Source organism: Papaver somniferum, chromosome 3 (assembly GCF_003573695.1).
Source record: "Papaver somniferum cultivar HN1 chromosome 3, ASM357369v1, whole genome shotgun sequence".
NCBI lineage: Eukaryota > Viridiplantae > Streptophyta > Magnoliopsida > Ranunculales > Papaveraceae > Papaver > Papaver somniferum.
In genome coordinates, this window is record NC_039360.1 from 32329978 (window position 1) to 32346445 (window position 16468).

General features: G+C 38.7%; 2 protein-coding genes and 1 non-coding gene across 3 annotated transcripts; 1 reads left to right on the forward strand and 2 right to left on the reverse strand.

Annotated features, from left to right (window-relative positions):
- Positions 1–4088: 4088 nt before the first annotated feature.
- LOC113359248 lies at positions 4089–5117 on the reverse strand. Its single transcript, XM_026602914.1, has one exon. It carries the CDS (start codon positions 5115–5117, stop codon positions 4089–4091), a length of 1029 nt encoding a protein of 342 aa, XP_026458699.1.
- A 5168-nt stretch (positions 5118–10285) lies between these two features.
- On the reverse strand, positions 10286–11314 carry LOC113359249. The gene is made up of 2 exons (XM_026602915.1): positions 11111–11314; positions 10286–11044 (listed from the first exon to the last, which is right to left on the reverse strand). The coding sequence occupies exons 1-2, from the start codon at positions 11312–11314 to the stop codon at positions 10286–10288; spliced, it is 963 nt and encodes a 320-aa protein (XP_026458700.1).
- Positions 11315–13162: 1848 nt separating this feature from the next.
- TRNAS-AGA lies at positions 13163–13244 on the forward strand. Its single transcript has one exon. It is a non-coding gene; the product is annotated as a tRNA-Ser (tRNA).
- The last annotated feature ends 3224 nt before the right edge of the window (positions 13245–16468 follow it).

The window sequence follows — 16468 nt, forward strand, 5'->3', positions numbered from 1 at the left end:
CTTCTTTTAAACGATCTTTTATTTCAGTTCAGCCTTTTCTGTTTGAGCCTTCTTGTCAACTTCTGGCTTTTAAATGGAATCTGAGGGTATTTATCTTCTAATTTTCTTTTGCTGTGACTTGTAAATAGAATTCTGTAGAATCGCTTTGATCCTGTTTAGGGCTTTTCATTGTTTTATGATGATATCTCTGGAAAAGTGTACCAAATTAGATGAGAGGATATACTATCGTGTTTTGTGAGTACCAACAAAATCACCAGCAGCAGCAGGATTGGAGTTATCGTAAATAGATGTTTGTATTCAGTGCGCATGATGGTATTCCTCCCATCTTAATGAGTATGTTTCTGGTGTATCTGATTTTTGGTGATCTGTTTAGGGACTTGTATCGGCGGCAAAAATTCTCTCTTTCATAGATCAGAGCAAACCTTTTATGTTTGTAAAATCCATTTGTAAACGTTGTAAAAAAAACCTGAGATGGTCGAAAGATGTCCATCTCAGGTGGTTTCATATTCCATTGCGTTGTGACTGGCCATGAGACATACATTTATTCAACAATTTGGTTACGTATTTACATGGTTTGGTATATATAGCCTATGAAGCCATTGCTGACCTTGGGCATACAACATTCTATAACATGTTGCAAGTCTTTGCAGGGTATTATGTATATTTTCTTCACTTTGAACTCTAACGTTGTAAATGGTTGCTGATGAGGGGTAGTGCAAGATCCCCAGTATGCTTCTTCGGCGGTTAAAACTTCCCGGGAGATGTTTCAAGTTAGTAAAGGAGGTGATATGATTTCTGCTTTGGAATTCCTTTCGCATTCATGTTTAATCATATGGTGCATACTATCTAATAACAGACTGTAGCAGTAAATAACATATTTCTGACTAGACGATTGTTATACTGCTGTAAACTATGTATGGTAGATATTTTGATGATGATCTTCAGTTCTCAATTTTAATGATGAACTGCGTCTGGAATGAAGAGCTTGAATTTGGTTATTATTTGCATATTCAAGTTTTAATCCACAAGCAATATTTGGATCTCTTGAAAGACAGCTTATCGTAATGATTACAAGAAAATAAAGCATTTAGAACTTCGTACTAAAAGTTACTTCACCGAGTTCAACTTTCTCAACCTTCCCCAAAAAATTTGTCATTTTCATAACAAGTTTAAAGTCCAATTAAACTCCTAATAGTCTGATACTCATAACACTATAAAGGGATACTCATAACGTTAAGCAAAGTGGAGTATATTTCTGTAGCCGGCTCGTCATGAACAACTGCATCCTCCTCTCTAACTTACACGCCCAGTATTGGCCCATCCTTACCGTGCATTTGCAAAAAAAACTCCAATACCCTATCGTAGGACCTCGGCACAGCGATCACTCCATCCAAACTGTGTTTTTCCTTGACCTCTCCTGATATCTGTTCCTCCTTAGCTTCCTCTCGATCCAAACTGTGTTTTTCCTTGACCTCTCCTGATATCTCCTGGGCCGCACAACGTTTTCTCCTCTTAAATCTCCCCTCGAGGATACGTACACCACGTCGCAGATAAGGCATCTGCCGCCTTGGAGCAACCTCTTTGTATGAAACAACAAGCTCGTCCACGGCATCGCCGGCAATGCTGGCGCCAAAGTGGACGGTGGCGGTGGCGGCGGCAGCATCGTTGATGGCGGCATAGGCATCGTCCGTGTCTAAGTGTTTGAAGAGCAAGTTTAACTGTTTGAAGAGTGATGGAAGCACGAGTGTGGCCAAAACAGGAAAGAGGAAAGTGTCGCCCATACGAATATTGTCCTTAAATGTGCATTCAACAATCCCACATCCTGCAGGCTTGTCAATCTTCCCCCGAATACCGCTACTAGTCTGAATTGGTGCACCAATAAACCTATCAGATCCAAGTCCTGATGCCAACTTGAAACAAGCAGTCTTCCCATCTGTTTGAACAAGAGTTCCCATCTTTTTTCCTTTCAGCAATATCTCTGCGTCATGCTTAAGATCAAGAACGACACCCTTGGCCATAATCCGAAACAAATTCTCATCTTTTAAAGAATAAAATTTATTCAGTACAACAGCAATTGTGGTCTTAGGAGGCCCCCAAAAAAACGCAACACAGTTCTTATGTTCTGGAGTGTATTTGAGAAGCCGATGATGTCCATTCTTGTTTTCCATGGCATAAATAGCATTTGTCTGATATCGTCCCAACCAGCCGAAACAGTGATTGGAACTCCTGACATCAACAAATTCTCATGCCAACTATGCCGCTTAAGCTTCACCATCATAAATCCAGATTTTTCCTCTTCCGGAAGGATACCTCCAAGAATAGGATAACGATGGGATTCAAAATTTTCAACTATCTCATAAGGGACGTCAAGCACATCCAACCTTAAATAATCCCCTGTTCTGCAATACCGAAAAGAATCATCAACCTTTAAAGGGAAAGGGTCATGACCTTGTAATGCCAGCTAAAGAGAAATCACCAGCACCAGCAATATGGACCTTAGATCCGTTCTTGATATCACAGCCTCTGAGATAACCATACAAACTTAAGTTCCTATTGCATTGTTTATCCCCATGCAATCTTTCTGGAGTAACATCTTCAAAACGGTCTACCAGCACGTAAGGATGTTCGGCCCGCCATGACGAAGGAACTGAGAATCTGAAAGCATTTCTCCCAGATGATCAATTTCAAGCATACTGTACAGCCCATCTTCTTCGAGACAGGACAAGGAGGAAAATCTTGCCCCTTCATATATTTGCGAACAGAAATGATCCTCCAGACGCTTCTTGACTTTTGATATTTCATCTGGCCTGACCTTGTCAAGATGGGTAAGACCCCAATAACCTTCGGAAATCCGTCACATTGTAAAAGGTTACGGAACTCAAATGTTTCCGCTTCAAACCCGTAACTTGCGTCGACCATTAGTATCACTACATCAGCATACTTTGCAGCATCAATCATGCCATTGATATCATCCGGACACTCCACAAACTGCAGCCGTATGTCCTTACCTGATGCGGTTGTGAATGCGAGGGTTGTGACGGATATCGCTGTGCGGGAGAGGGTTGTTACCGTGAGGGTTCTCTCAGTAAATTTCTTTACTAGAAATTTGATCAACAGGGATTTCCCAACGTTGCGAGGTCCTTGCACGACAACAATGTAAGGTGCGGGATCATCAGTTGGACGATGAAAAACAAAGTCCGGAGTGTCCTCGTTTATAGGTTGGTCATCGAACTTTGGCAACTCCAAACTCGGTCCTGTGTATATTGTGAAGAAATACGAACGATCATCAATCGCCATTTGGTCAAGGACGGTTTCGTAATCAGTTTCCCCAAAGAACAAGCAGTACAGCCAAGTTCTTTGTTAAGCAGAAGTTTCTGCAAAGGATGTCCCTGACAGTTCTGAACAATTCTACTCATCATAGTAGAAACTGGGTGTCCAAGTCGATTGTGCCATAACACAAATGTTTCGGGTCATAAAACTTTCGAACTATGACCGAATACGATTTAACTTTTCGAATCTTTGTATGGTATAACCCAAAAGCGAGAGCTGGAAGCCTCTCAGCAATATGCCTTTCGTTGGGGGATGTAATATACAAGTACTCCTTATTGTTCTCATCAACCATTTTAATATGGTATCCATTACTGCGTATATCTTTAAAACTCAACAGATTCCTATGGGATCCGGAGGAATATAACGCATCACTGATAGTTAATATGGTACCACATGGTAATGAGACACAAGCTTTACCATCGCCTTCTACAAGGTTAGCTGAACCACTGATGGTAGTGATACTAGCCTTGAACCTTTTCAAGGTTACGAAGTACTTAATACTTCGAAATATTGAATTTGTCGTCCCACTATCAACAAGACAAAATTCACCACCGGGATTGCTTTCAGAGTCCATACCCTTTCATATACATAGAGAAGGTATAAGATAGTTGCACAAAATAATTTTAGCAACATACGTATATTACATACATTCATACATATTACACAAATACAAGCCCAAAAATTGGTAAAAGCCAAAAATACCAAAAATAGGTAAGTACAAAATACAGGTAACACACTAAAAACAGAATATTACAACTTTAATTTACACTAAACAACCCATCAGCAAACTGGTCAAAAGCAGTCTGGTATCCATTGCCCTCAAAATCGAGTAGGTAGTCAGAAACCTCTAACTTTGGAGATTCAGTGGAAATATTGCATTCTGCCAAATTCATCTCAACGTTTGCTTCCCTTTTCTTGTGAGGCTCACAGAGATCCGCGCGGCAGCATTTATACCGATGGTCTTTAGAACCACAGCAATAGCAACCCTCGTCATTTTTCTTGAGGGGATTCTCATATTTCTTTTGAGAATTGGAAGTCGATCCCTTCCCTTTATCTTGCTCCGCTTTCGCATTTTTGTTATACGGATGGTTGTTAGCATTTATATGCCTATAGCCTCCGCGTTTACGCTTCTTTCCACGATAACCCTGCTTACCACGATCATGTCCATGTCCAGAATACGATGCCCTATTTACTTCGGGCGCCGGAGCAAAACCACAAGGACGGGACTCGTAATTTTTAATTAACAATTCGTTATTCTGCTCATCCACGAGAAGACAACATATAAGATCAGAATACCGTGTAAAACGACGTTCCCGATATAACTGCTGGAGTACAATATGCGAAGCATGAAAAGTACTCAGCGTCTTCTCTAGCTTGGATTCTTCTGATAACGGCTCACCGCACATCTTAAATTGAGCAGCGATTTTGTACAATTCAGAATTGTAAGCCGATACGGATTTAAAATCCTGAAACCTCAGATGAATACATTGGTCACAAATTTTTGGCAGGGTGACCACCTTAAAATGGTCATATTTCCCTTTTCTGGTACTCCATAACTTTTGAGGTTCTCTACAGTGTGCTACCTCTTGTTTCAGGGTTGGGGAGAGGTGACGGCGCAAGTAAGCTACAGCTCTGCCGCGTTCGTCTGACGTACAGTCTCTCCCAATGATCGTATGACCAAGTTTATTCGCTTCTAGATGCAGATCAGCATCGAGCGCCCATGATAGATAGTTTTCACCGGAGTTCTCAAGTGGCATAAAATCCAGACTAACTAAATTCGACGACATTTTAAAAAAAAATGTAACAGAAAAATCAAACCTATCGAAACTTAGCCTGAAAATAATCGAAACAGATGTCCACTTCTTTAGTTTGATGAACAGCTGGAACACCATGTACAAGCCGAGCTATTTCATGCTGATAACGTCTTATAAAATGGCTATGCGGTACTAATGATATCCTAGTTCTCTGTTGGGATAACCAACCTTATTTACTAAGTGCTGTCGGGTACAAACTATATATCTAAAGCTCTGTACTATTAATTAGATATATATATTTGATAAAGCACTAACTTAATGGTGGTAAGTGGGGTTCTCCTCTCTGTTTTGTATGAGAAATTGAGAAAGGTCATAATATATATATCATATGATAATCAGAACTTCATAAGAAAGGGAGTAGTATATTATTACTTCTCTATATTTCATTACATTACTGTATGTATACAAGAGGGGCTATTTGTAGCCAGTGGTGCCGACTTGGTAAGGTACACGTGTTTCCTTCTTAAGCCTTTGATTAGCTATTAAGGTATTTGGAGCTTATCTAACAGAGTCGGTTTTTGACCATAAAGCTTATCCGGTTTTTACCGGAATTTTTCAGAGTAATTTGTGCTACTGAGATAAAATGGTGGGCCATCAATTAGGTCATGCTTACGTAACACTCTCCCTTGGACCACCATTCTAAGAACGTTGCCTCATTAAAACCTTGTCGGTAAAACTCAGTGGAAAAAAAGCCGGACAAAGAAAAAAGAGTATAACAAAGATTTCTTAGAACAGTGTTGGACACGCATACGCTGCCTCGTTAAAACCTTGACAAGAAAAACCCAGTGGGACAAAACCTTGACTAAGGAAAAAGAGTACATCGCGTTATATTCCAAAATCTCCCCCTCAACAAAATTTTCGTCAGTTGGTTTGCTTGTATATGTGGCGCATTCCGATCCCGTAAACCAGCTTCTGGAAGAGCTTCGTTGGTAATGATTTGGTGAATAGATCAGCATAATTTTCACAAGATTGTATCTTCTGGATCTCAATCTCGTTGTTTTTCTGGAGGTGGTGTGCGTAGAATAATTTTGGCAAAATATGCTTTATCCTATCACCTTTGATGTAGCCCTCTTTAATTTGTGTCGTCCAAGCTGAATTGTCTTCACAAATTATTGTTGGTGTACTGGTAATGGACGGTAGACCACAAGAGATTCTGATATGCTCGACTAATGATCGCAGCCACACACATTCTCGACTTGTTTCATGTAGAACAATTATTTCGGAATGGTTGGAGGAGGTAGATGGCATGCCCTGCTTACAAAATCTCCATGAAAATGCCGTTCCAGCGCTTGTAAAGACATACCCTGTCTGAGTGATAGCTTTGTGGGGGTCCGAAAGATAACCAGCATCTGTGTATCCCTTAATCTTTGAGCAGTTCTATGAGTCTTTTGAGTAGAACAATCCCATGTCCGTAGTGCCGCGTAAGTAACGGAAAATGTGTTTTACTCCAGCCCAATGTCTCTTTGTTGGCGCAGAACTGTACCTGGCTAAGAGATTTACTACAAAAGAAATGTCTGGTTTAGTGTACTGAGATAAAAACAATAACACACCAATGGCACTCAAATATGGTACTTCTTGACCAAGGAGTGCTTCGCCTTCCTCTTTGGGGCGAAATGGATCTCTTTTGGGATCAAGAGATCTTACAACCATCAGAGTGCTAAGTGGATAAGATTTATCCATATTAAAGCGTTTGAGAAGTTTCTCTGTATACGCCGATTGATGGACAAGGATTACACTCTCACGATGCTCAAGTTGTAGACCAAGACAAAACCTTGTTTTACCGAGATCTTTCATCTCGAACTCCTTCTTTAAGCATTTTTGTGCTTTGGAGAGTTCATCAGGAATTCCAATAAGATTGATGTCATCTACATATACAACAATTATGACAAACCCAGTGTTTGCCTTTTTTAATGAAAATACATGGGCATATAGGATTGTTCACATAACCCTGACTTAACAAGTATTCACTCAGACGATTATACCACATTCGTCCAGATTGTTTCAAACCATACAAGGCTCGATTTAATTTTAGTGAATGCATATGACATGGTTTATCTGCTGGCAGCTGAAAACCTTCGGGGATTTTCATATAGATATCCGTATCCAGTTTTCCATATAGATACGCAGTAACCACGTCCATTAGATGCATGTCGAGTCCTTCATGGACTACCAGACTAATCAAATACCTAAAGGTAATCGCATCCATAACAGGTGAATATGTTTCCTCGTAATCAATCCCTGGCCTCTGTGAGAAACCTTGTGCCACTAGTCTTGCTTTATAGCGAACAACTTCATTTTTATCATTTCGCTTGCGCAAAAACACCCATTTGCAGCCAACCGGGCTCACATTATCTGGTGTTCGGACTGCAGTACCAAAAACATTGCGCTTAGCGAGAGAAAGTAATTCTGCTTGGATTGCCTTTTTCCATTTAGGCCAATCTTCCCTTTGACAACATTCCTCCATAGAGTGTGGTTCAACACCATCATTATCCAAGGCAATGTCAGTAGCTACTGTAAATGAAAATATGTCGTCAACAATCATTGTGTTTCGATCCCAAACCTCTCTATTGCATGCATAATTAATAGAGGTTTCCCCATTTTGAGGTTCCATTGTCTCCGTCGAGACATTCTCCTCGTCAGGAGATATATTTTGAGAGAGTTTGGATCCTTCTCTAATAGTCTCCTCAAGAGCACTATCAGTCAATGATTGAGATTGGCTTTTCCTCTTTCGAGGGGCAGAATCTTTTGACCCAACTGGTCGTCCACGTTTACGGTGTACATCAGATGACTTATTTGCTGCCACATCCACAGATTGTCCCACAGGAATATCGATGCGTGATGGAGCATTTTTAGCTGGCACATCTACTTTCATTATTTTTGCTGTATCTGTAAATGCATCAGGCATTTGATTTGCAATATTTTGAAGATGTAAAATATTTTGCACCTCAGTTTCACACTGGCTTGTGTGTACATCAAGATGAGATAGTTTTGGTGTATACCAGGATAATTCACGCCGTTCTTCGGGCGGTAGCTTTCTTCCCCCTAACGGCGGGACGACTGTCTCATCAAAATGACAATCTGCAAATCTTGACGTAAAAACATCCCATGTTAATGGTTCAAGATATCGAATTATATATGGTGAGTCAAATCCAACATATATCCCAAGTCGACGTTGTGGGCCGAAGCGTTGTGGTGGTGCAATGGGAACATAAACAACACAACCAAACACACAAAAATGAGATATGTCTGGTGGATGACCTAACACATGTTGTAAAGGGGAATACTACTTATTCGCACAAGGTCGATAACGTACCAGTGCAGCAGCGTGCAAAATAGCATGTCCCCAAGCCGAAATAGGGAGCTGAGTTTTCATAAGCATAGGTCTGGCAATGAGTTGAAGGTGCTTAATGAGCGATTCTGCTAAACTATTCTGTGTATGCACATGAGCAACAAGGTGCTCAACCTCAATGCCTAATGACATGCAATATGCATCAAATTCCTTTGAAGAAAACTCCGATGTACCATCAAGCCAAATGGTCTTGATAGAATAATCAGGAAAATTAACACGTAATTTAATAATGGGAATTTTGATAAAGTGACCCAGTTTTGAATTATGTAAAAAAAGTGCCCCCGCTTTTTTGCACTTTTCTAAACTGCCCCGTTTTTTTTCTTCAAATAACGCTTTCCATCCCGTTAAATGCAAGGTGGCAGTTATCTCACCTGTTAAAAAGTCATATTTACCCCTGAAATATGTCGTGAACTATGAACCCTAACCATGAACCATGAACCCTAAACCCCTAACCCTGAACTATATCGTGAACCATGAACCCTGAACCCTGAACAACGAAGCATGAACTATGAACCCTAAACCCCTAACCCTGAACTATATCGTGAACCATGAACCCAGAACCATGAACTTTGAACCCTGAACCTTAAACCCCTAACCCTGAACCCCGAACCCTAAATCCATGAACCGAGCTCGACGAACCTGAAAAAATGAAGTAGAAGATAAAAGTGACAAGTAAAGGGTAAATAAGTAAAAAATTGGATGGAAAATTAAATTAGATGGAAAAGTTAACAGTGGGGGCAGTTTTGAAAAGTTGAAAAAAACGGGGGCAATTTATTAAACCGAAATTGAGAGTGGGGAAGTTTATCAATATTCCCTTTAATAATTTGGGAAAGAAGTCGAGCAAATGCTAAATTACGTGTCGAAAGTAAACAGACATGTGACCATCTAGCAGAGGCATCGATCAGAACCATAAAGTACTGAAAGGGTCCACTATAGGGATGTATAGGGACACATATATCACCTTGTATTCTTTGTAAGAAAGCAGGTGATTCCAGAACTACTTTTGTCAAGGAAGGTTTCGTAATCAGTTTCCCCAAAGAACAAGCAGTACAACCAAGTTCTTTGTTAAGCAGAAGTTTCTTCAAAGGATGTCCCTGACAGTTCTGAACAATTCTACTCATCATAGTAGAAACTGGGTGTCCAAGTCGATTGTCCCATAACAAAAATGTATTCGGGTCATAAAACTTTCGAACTATGACCGAATAAGATTCAACTTTTCGTATCTTTGTATGGTATAACCCATAAGCGAGAGCTGGAAGCCTCTCAGCAATATGCCTTTCGTTGGGTGATGTAATATACAAGTACTCCTTATTGTTCTCATCAACCGTTTAAATATGGTATCCATTACTGCGTGTATCTTTAAAACTCAACAGATTCCTATGGGATCCGGAGGAATATAACGCATCATTGATAGTGAATATGGTACCACATGATAATGAGACACAAGCTTTACCAGCACCTTCTACAAGGTTAGCTGAACCACTGATGGTAGTGATACTAGCCTTGAACCTTTTCAAGGTTACGCAGTACATAGTACTTCGAAATATTGAATTTGTCGTCCCACTATCAATAAGACAAAATTCACCATCGAGATTGCTTTCAGAGTCCATACCCTTTCATATACATAGAGAAGGTATAAGATAGTTGCAAAATAATTTTAACAACACATGTATATTACATACATTCATACATATTACACAAATACAATCACAAAAATTAGTACAAGCCAAAAATACCAAAAATAGGTAAATACAAAATACAGGTAACACACTAAAAACAGGATATTACAACTTTAATTTACACTAAACAACCCATCTACAAACTGGTCAAAAGCAGTCTGGTATCCATTGCCCTCAAAATCGAGTAGGTAGTCAGAAACCTCTAACTTTGGAGATTCAGTGGAAATATTGCATTCTGCCAAATTCATCTCAAGGTTTGCTTCCCTTTTCTTGTGAAGCTCACAGAGATCCGCGCGGCAGCATTTATACCAATGGTCTTTAGAACCACAGCAATAGCAACCCTCGTCATTTTTCTTGAGGGGATTCTCAGATTTCTTTTGAGAATTGGAAGTCGATCCCTTCCCTTTATCTTGCTTCGCTTCCGCATTTTTGTTATGCAGATGGTTGTTGGAATTTCTATGCCTATAGCCTCCGCGTTTACGCTTCTTTCCACGATAACCCTGCTTACCACGATCATGTCCATGTCCAGAATACGATGCCCTATTTACTTCGGGCACCGGAGCAGAACCACAAGGACGGGACTCGTAATTTTTAATTAACAATTCGTTATTCTGCTCAGCCAAGAGAAGACAACATATAAGATCAGAATACCGTGTAAAACGGCGTTCCCGATATAACTGTTGGAGTACAATATCGGAAGCATGAAAAGTACTCAGCGTCTTTTCTAGCTTGGATTCTTCTGATAACTGCTTACCGCACATCTCAAATTTAGCAGCGATTTTGTGCAACTCAGAATTGTAAGCCGATACGGATTTAAAATCCCGAAACCTCAGATGAATCCATTGGTCACGAATTTTTGGCAGGGTGACCACCTTAAAATGGTCATATTTCCCATTTATGGTACTCCATTACTTTTGAGGTTCTCTACAGTGTGCTACCTCATGTTTCAGGGTTGGGGACAGGTGACGACGCAAGTAAGCTACAGCTCTGGCGCGTTCGTCTGACGTCCAGTCTCCCCCAATAATCACATGACCAAGTTTATTCGCTTCTAGATGCAGCTCAGCATCGAGCGCCCATGATAAATAGTTTTCACCGGAGTCCTCAAGTGGCATAAAATCCAGACTAACTAAATTCGACGACATTTTAAAAGGAAATTTAACAGAAAAATCAAACATGTCGGAACTGAACCTGAAAATGATCGAAATAGATGTCCATTTCTTTAGTTTGATGAATAGCTGGAACACCCCGTACAGGCCGAGCTATTTCGTGGTGATAACGTCTTATAAAATGGCTACGCGGTACTAGTGATATCCTAGTTCTCAGTTGGGATAACCAACCTTATTTCCTAAGTGCTCTCGGGTACAAACTATATATCTAAAGCTCTGCACTATTAATTAGATATATATATTTGATAAAGCACTAACTTAATGGTGGTAAGTGGGGTTCTCCTTTCTGTTTTGTATGAGAAATTGAAAGGTCATATATATATCATATGATAATAATAATCAGAACTTCATAAAAAAGGGAGTAGTATATTATTACTTCTCTATATTTCATTACATTACTGTATGTATACAAGAGGGGCTATTTATAGCCAGTGGTGCCGACTTGGTAAGGTACACGTGTTTCCTTCTTAAGCCTTTGATTAGCTATTAAGGTATTTGAAGCTTATCTAACAGAGTCGGTTTTTGACCATAAAGCTTATCCGGTTTTTACCGGAATTTTCCAGAGTAATTTGTGTTACTGAGATAAAATGGTGGGCCATCAATTAGGTCATGCTTACGTAACAGAAGTTAATTAATCTCACATTTGGGCTTTGCCCACGCAGGCTCAAAACCTGCCGACCACGTTTTTCTTTGTTGCTCAAGGAATATCTTCATAAGTAGACGAGTTTCGAGGCTCTGGTTTGGTTGGTCTTAATGCTGAACCATCGCAAGGTATCACTATCCGTATTGGCATTTGAAAATAGTGGAAATACGTGCGGGTGTTCCAACCGAAAGTGGTGGAGATACTAGATTTGTTTTGTGTTATGTATCGGGCATTTTTTTTTTTTTTAATCAAATTTTTGATTTGATATGCGTGGACCCGCCGCGTGTCTAGGTGTAGGAAAAATATAAAATTTATTTACTTTTCCCTTTAATTTTCACACAAAATATGCGTGAAAATAACTAGCTAGATACGAGCAGAAAAGAATATATGCAGGAACATAACTATAAGTTTACCTTATTTGTGGATGCAAGTTTTAATCATATAACTAATGAATTTGGCACTGCAATGATGCTTTTTTCTGACTCAGGTGAATGCGAAGGAATCAGAGGCTGCTATGTAGTTGGAGTAATGGATGCTGAAGCAGGGGAAGGATTGACTATACTAGAAGCTCTGAGATGGATGGAAAGTACACAGATGGATAACTTCCATTTGAAATCTGATGCTGAAGTTTTAGTTAATTCTATCACCACTGATCATGAACAAATCATATCATAAAATAATAAAACTCTTAAAGAAATTAAGACTGTTCTTTGTATTTTCAGTTTTTGTAAGTTATTTCATGTTAAGAGAGATGGCAACAGTTTGGCAGACATCATCTCTAAGAAGATCAGAGTTGATAAACTCCACATTGAGGAGTACAAGGACTATTCTCCTTGGTTACAATCTGTAATGTCAAGGCACAATGTGCCCGAACTCCATTGAGATTAATAAAGTCTTTTTTTGGTATAAAAAAAATAAAATAAAGAGAGCTGGCCGCTTTGAGAGATTAACAAACCAAGAGAGACGATGACTTATGTTATCAAGCAGCTGTCTAATGTGAATGGACAAGGGAAGTCCTGTTTCCGAAAATTCAAATTTATAGTTTTTGCTCATTCAACTGGGAAAATGTTGCTCGAGCCTTAGCTGGTCTACCTTTACAAAATGTTGCTCGAGCCTAAGCTGATCTACCTTTACGTGCAGAATGATTTTCTTATTTGTTTTTGGCAGCAGTACACAACAAAGTGGTCGTGCCGGAGTGGTTATCGGGCATGACTAGAAATCATGTGGGCTTTGCCCGCGCAGGTTCGAATCCTGCCGACCACGCGAATTTTTTTACTCAATGTGGCTTGGACATAATTTTTTTTTCCCTCGAAGGCTCACCCCAAAATTTCTTGTGTACGATTTTTACGGTTCATCCAGCTTTTGACCCACTACAAAATCAAAACCTAGCAGCGAGTCCTTTTTCCTTTCGGCAAACTGATTCTATCATGAATAGAAAAAGTTTGACTATATAAAGATGCAAAATCGTATACGAAACGCAAAAGTTTGACTATATAAAGATGCAAAATCGTATACGAAACGCACTCCAAAATCAGCTTGTACTTATTTTCTTCTTCGCAACTAAAAATTAGGTTTCAAGTTGTTCGCAACTAAAATTAGGCACGGAGGAACCAAGAAATTCGCCAGTTATCGACAGGATTAGTAATTTATCAGAAACCCTAATTCACCACATCATGTCTTTCATGGACATGACGGAAGTAGTTCAAACTTGTGTCTTGTCAAAGAGATGGAGATATCTTTGGACTTCTTCCCCAATTCTCAACTTTGATTTCAACAATTTCTCGCTTGCTTTCAACTTCAACAACAACCAGGACGAGGGATTACTGCCGTACGAAAAATTCATCAAATTTGTAGACCGTGTGTTCCTCCTCCGTGTCAGGCATTCAAAGGGTTAATCTTGTTTGGGGGGAGCAAAGAAACTTTGATACATCAACAATACAATGACCGGTTGTCTTACTACTTGGGTTATCGCTGGTATTAGAAAATTTAACCTTCAAGAACTTTTTCTTGATATCTCTGGTGTGTAAATATCATGGCTTCCTCGATGTCTTTTTACTTGCTCTTCATTGGTTAAGTTGGAGTTGAAAATGGGTGATAACTCAAATGTCATCGTTTTACCTGCTTCTATGGATTTGCCAAGACTTACCTTCATGAAACTTGATTCACTTCCATTTGGTGATGTTAACATGAAGAACAGGATCTTCTTAAAATGTCCTGTTCTAGAATCATTGATTATTGAAAGTCCTCTTGATTTGGTTTTTTTTTTTTTAAAGCATGAAATTTATTAAAGAAAATTTTACTTACTTGATAACGCTTATTTAAAAGTTTTTTTATTAACGGAAGAAAACTAGTAGAATTATTATATAAAACAAGTTTTATTTGTTTTTCAATTCTTAATGGGCAACTTATATCACATAAGGATTATCATTCGGTAAAAGTTAGTCGGAAGCCGAGCAACAAGATGAGTTCCAATCCCTTTTTGAATGACCACTCCAAACTTATGAAAGAGAAAATCTCCAACACGTAAATTTATAACTAACAATGTAATTACGCAGGCGCTTCAGAAAATTCATGGTATCCTTACGGAGCTCTCATAAGGTGGTGAAAGAAAGTGCTCCAAAACCATAGTCTTGTGTTGTACACTTCTACAAATACTTTGTTTTTTGTTTATTTATTTTTTCTATATCATGAATACATTAAATAGGTGCGTATTTTTTTTATTTATTCATTTTATAAAATATGTGGATTTTTTCCACTGTATATATTAATTTGGAAAAAGGAGTGTTAATATGATAGGTACTCGACTTCCGAATTGAATTTGGACTTCCATAAAACTCCAAACACGGTAAGTAAAGTTTTCCGTTTTGAGTTTGTAACTGTTGAACCAGCCAGACGTTGCCAAATATCCTCACTAAAACTCATATTTCACAAAACTCAAAAAAACCTCATTTCGGCCAACAAAAAGAGAGAGTTTCCTCACCGTTTAACGTGGGAGCTTTATTTGTCTAGACATTTAATTCTTTGGATATCTAATGGATGAGAAAGAATTTACAAAGTCTTTGGATCGAATACAAAGACTTAACTTGAATATCAAGGTGAAAAGGGAAAACAATAACCAAAGAAGGAAAAATCAGAACAAGGTATCACGGGCAGAACCAGAGCATAGATTGCCTGACTCTATCCCTGATGTAGAACATCAAGCTTAGGTGAAGTCATATCCATACAAGAAGGCATCCGTGCAGCAACTAGGAGCAGGCTTACCTAGCTCAATGTCTATCATTTATCTATTATTTAGACGAGCCGCGGGTTATAACCCCTTTGGGGTTATAACCCATCCACAAAAAACCCGCTCAAACAAAAATGAAACAACAACCCCAAATACCATAAACTGTCTTAACTACCCTCCCATGATTCAACCCAAAAGAAACCGTCGGAACCACCTCCACTCATTTAATGTTTTATAACGTTTCATAACGAACAAAAACCACGCTCTCTTCTTCAACTCCCTCAAAACCAACCCAGAAAAATCACAAATCTGCTCTGAAACCTTCATCCCGCAGCGAAAATCATCCCTGTTTCGCTATTTCTTCTTCTTCTTCTTCTCTTCTTCGATGGTTACGTATTTCAACCATTGAAGCAAAATCTGACCTAACTAGCTTCATTTTTCTGAACTAGTTAGTCTAAAAACACTAAAAATGGCGAAGAAAAAAAATCAGCAGGAGAAAAAGAAAGATGATAAGCTTAAGAAAATAGCGAAACCACCTCCAAAGGGTAAGAAATCTTATCGATTATTATTCTTCAATGGTTTTTGTTTCACTATTTTGATGTAACCAGATTATTAGGTTTAGATTTCATTTGTATTTTAGGGGTTTCAGTTTGATTTTAGGTTTCAGTTTGATTTAAGGTTTGATTTCAGTTTGATTTTAGGTTTCAATTGAAAACTAATTTCAATTTTTGGGTGTGTTCATTTTTCTTTTGAAATTCTTTTTTGGGTGTGTTTATTTCTTGTATATTATGTTGGCCTTGTTTATTTCTTGATTCTTTTTGATGAAACCAAAATTCGAGTTACATCATCTTCAGTTAATGGTGAAAAGCAGATTTCCATTGTTGCTGTTTGGTTTGATGTGAACAGATTTGTGATGAAACCAAAATTTGGTTTCATCATTTTTAGTTATTGGTTAGCACCAATGCTACAAGTGGTTTTTAGTTATGGTTTCATCAGTTTTGTGCTTATAGTTTCATCATAACTAAATCATTTTAAGTTATGGCTTCATCAGTTTTATGCTTATGGTTTCGTCAGTTTTCAAGTGTAAAATTATGCTTTTTGTTTCATATCTTTTCAAGTTTGCTTATGGTTTCACCATTTTTATTTGTTATTCTCTTATGGTTTACTTTTGGTTTCATAATAGGTAAAAAAAAGAGAAACATATCCGTACAGGTGTTCATTGCATCATTCGTGTGAGCTAGCAATGGAAATTAAGGAGTTG

Bases quoted from the DNA above. Each gene is read 5' to 3' on its own strand.
- LOC113359248 (XM_026602914.1), bottom strand. From the start codon at position 5,117: ATGTCGTCGAATTTAGTTAGTCTGGATTTTATGCCACTTGAGAACTCC.
- LOC113359249 (XM_026602915.1), bottom strand. From the start codon at position 11,314: ATGTCGTCGAATTTAGTTAGTCTGGATTTTATGCCACTTGAGGACTCC. The intron at 11,045-11,110 runs GTAGCACACTGT...GACCATTTTAAG, and splicing joins CCCCAACCCTGAAACATGAG to GTGGTCACCCTGCCAAAAAT.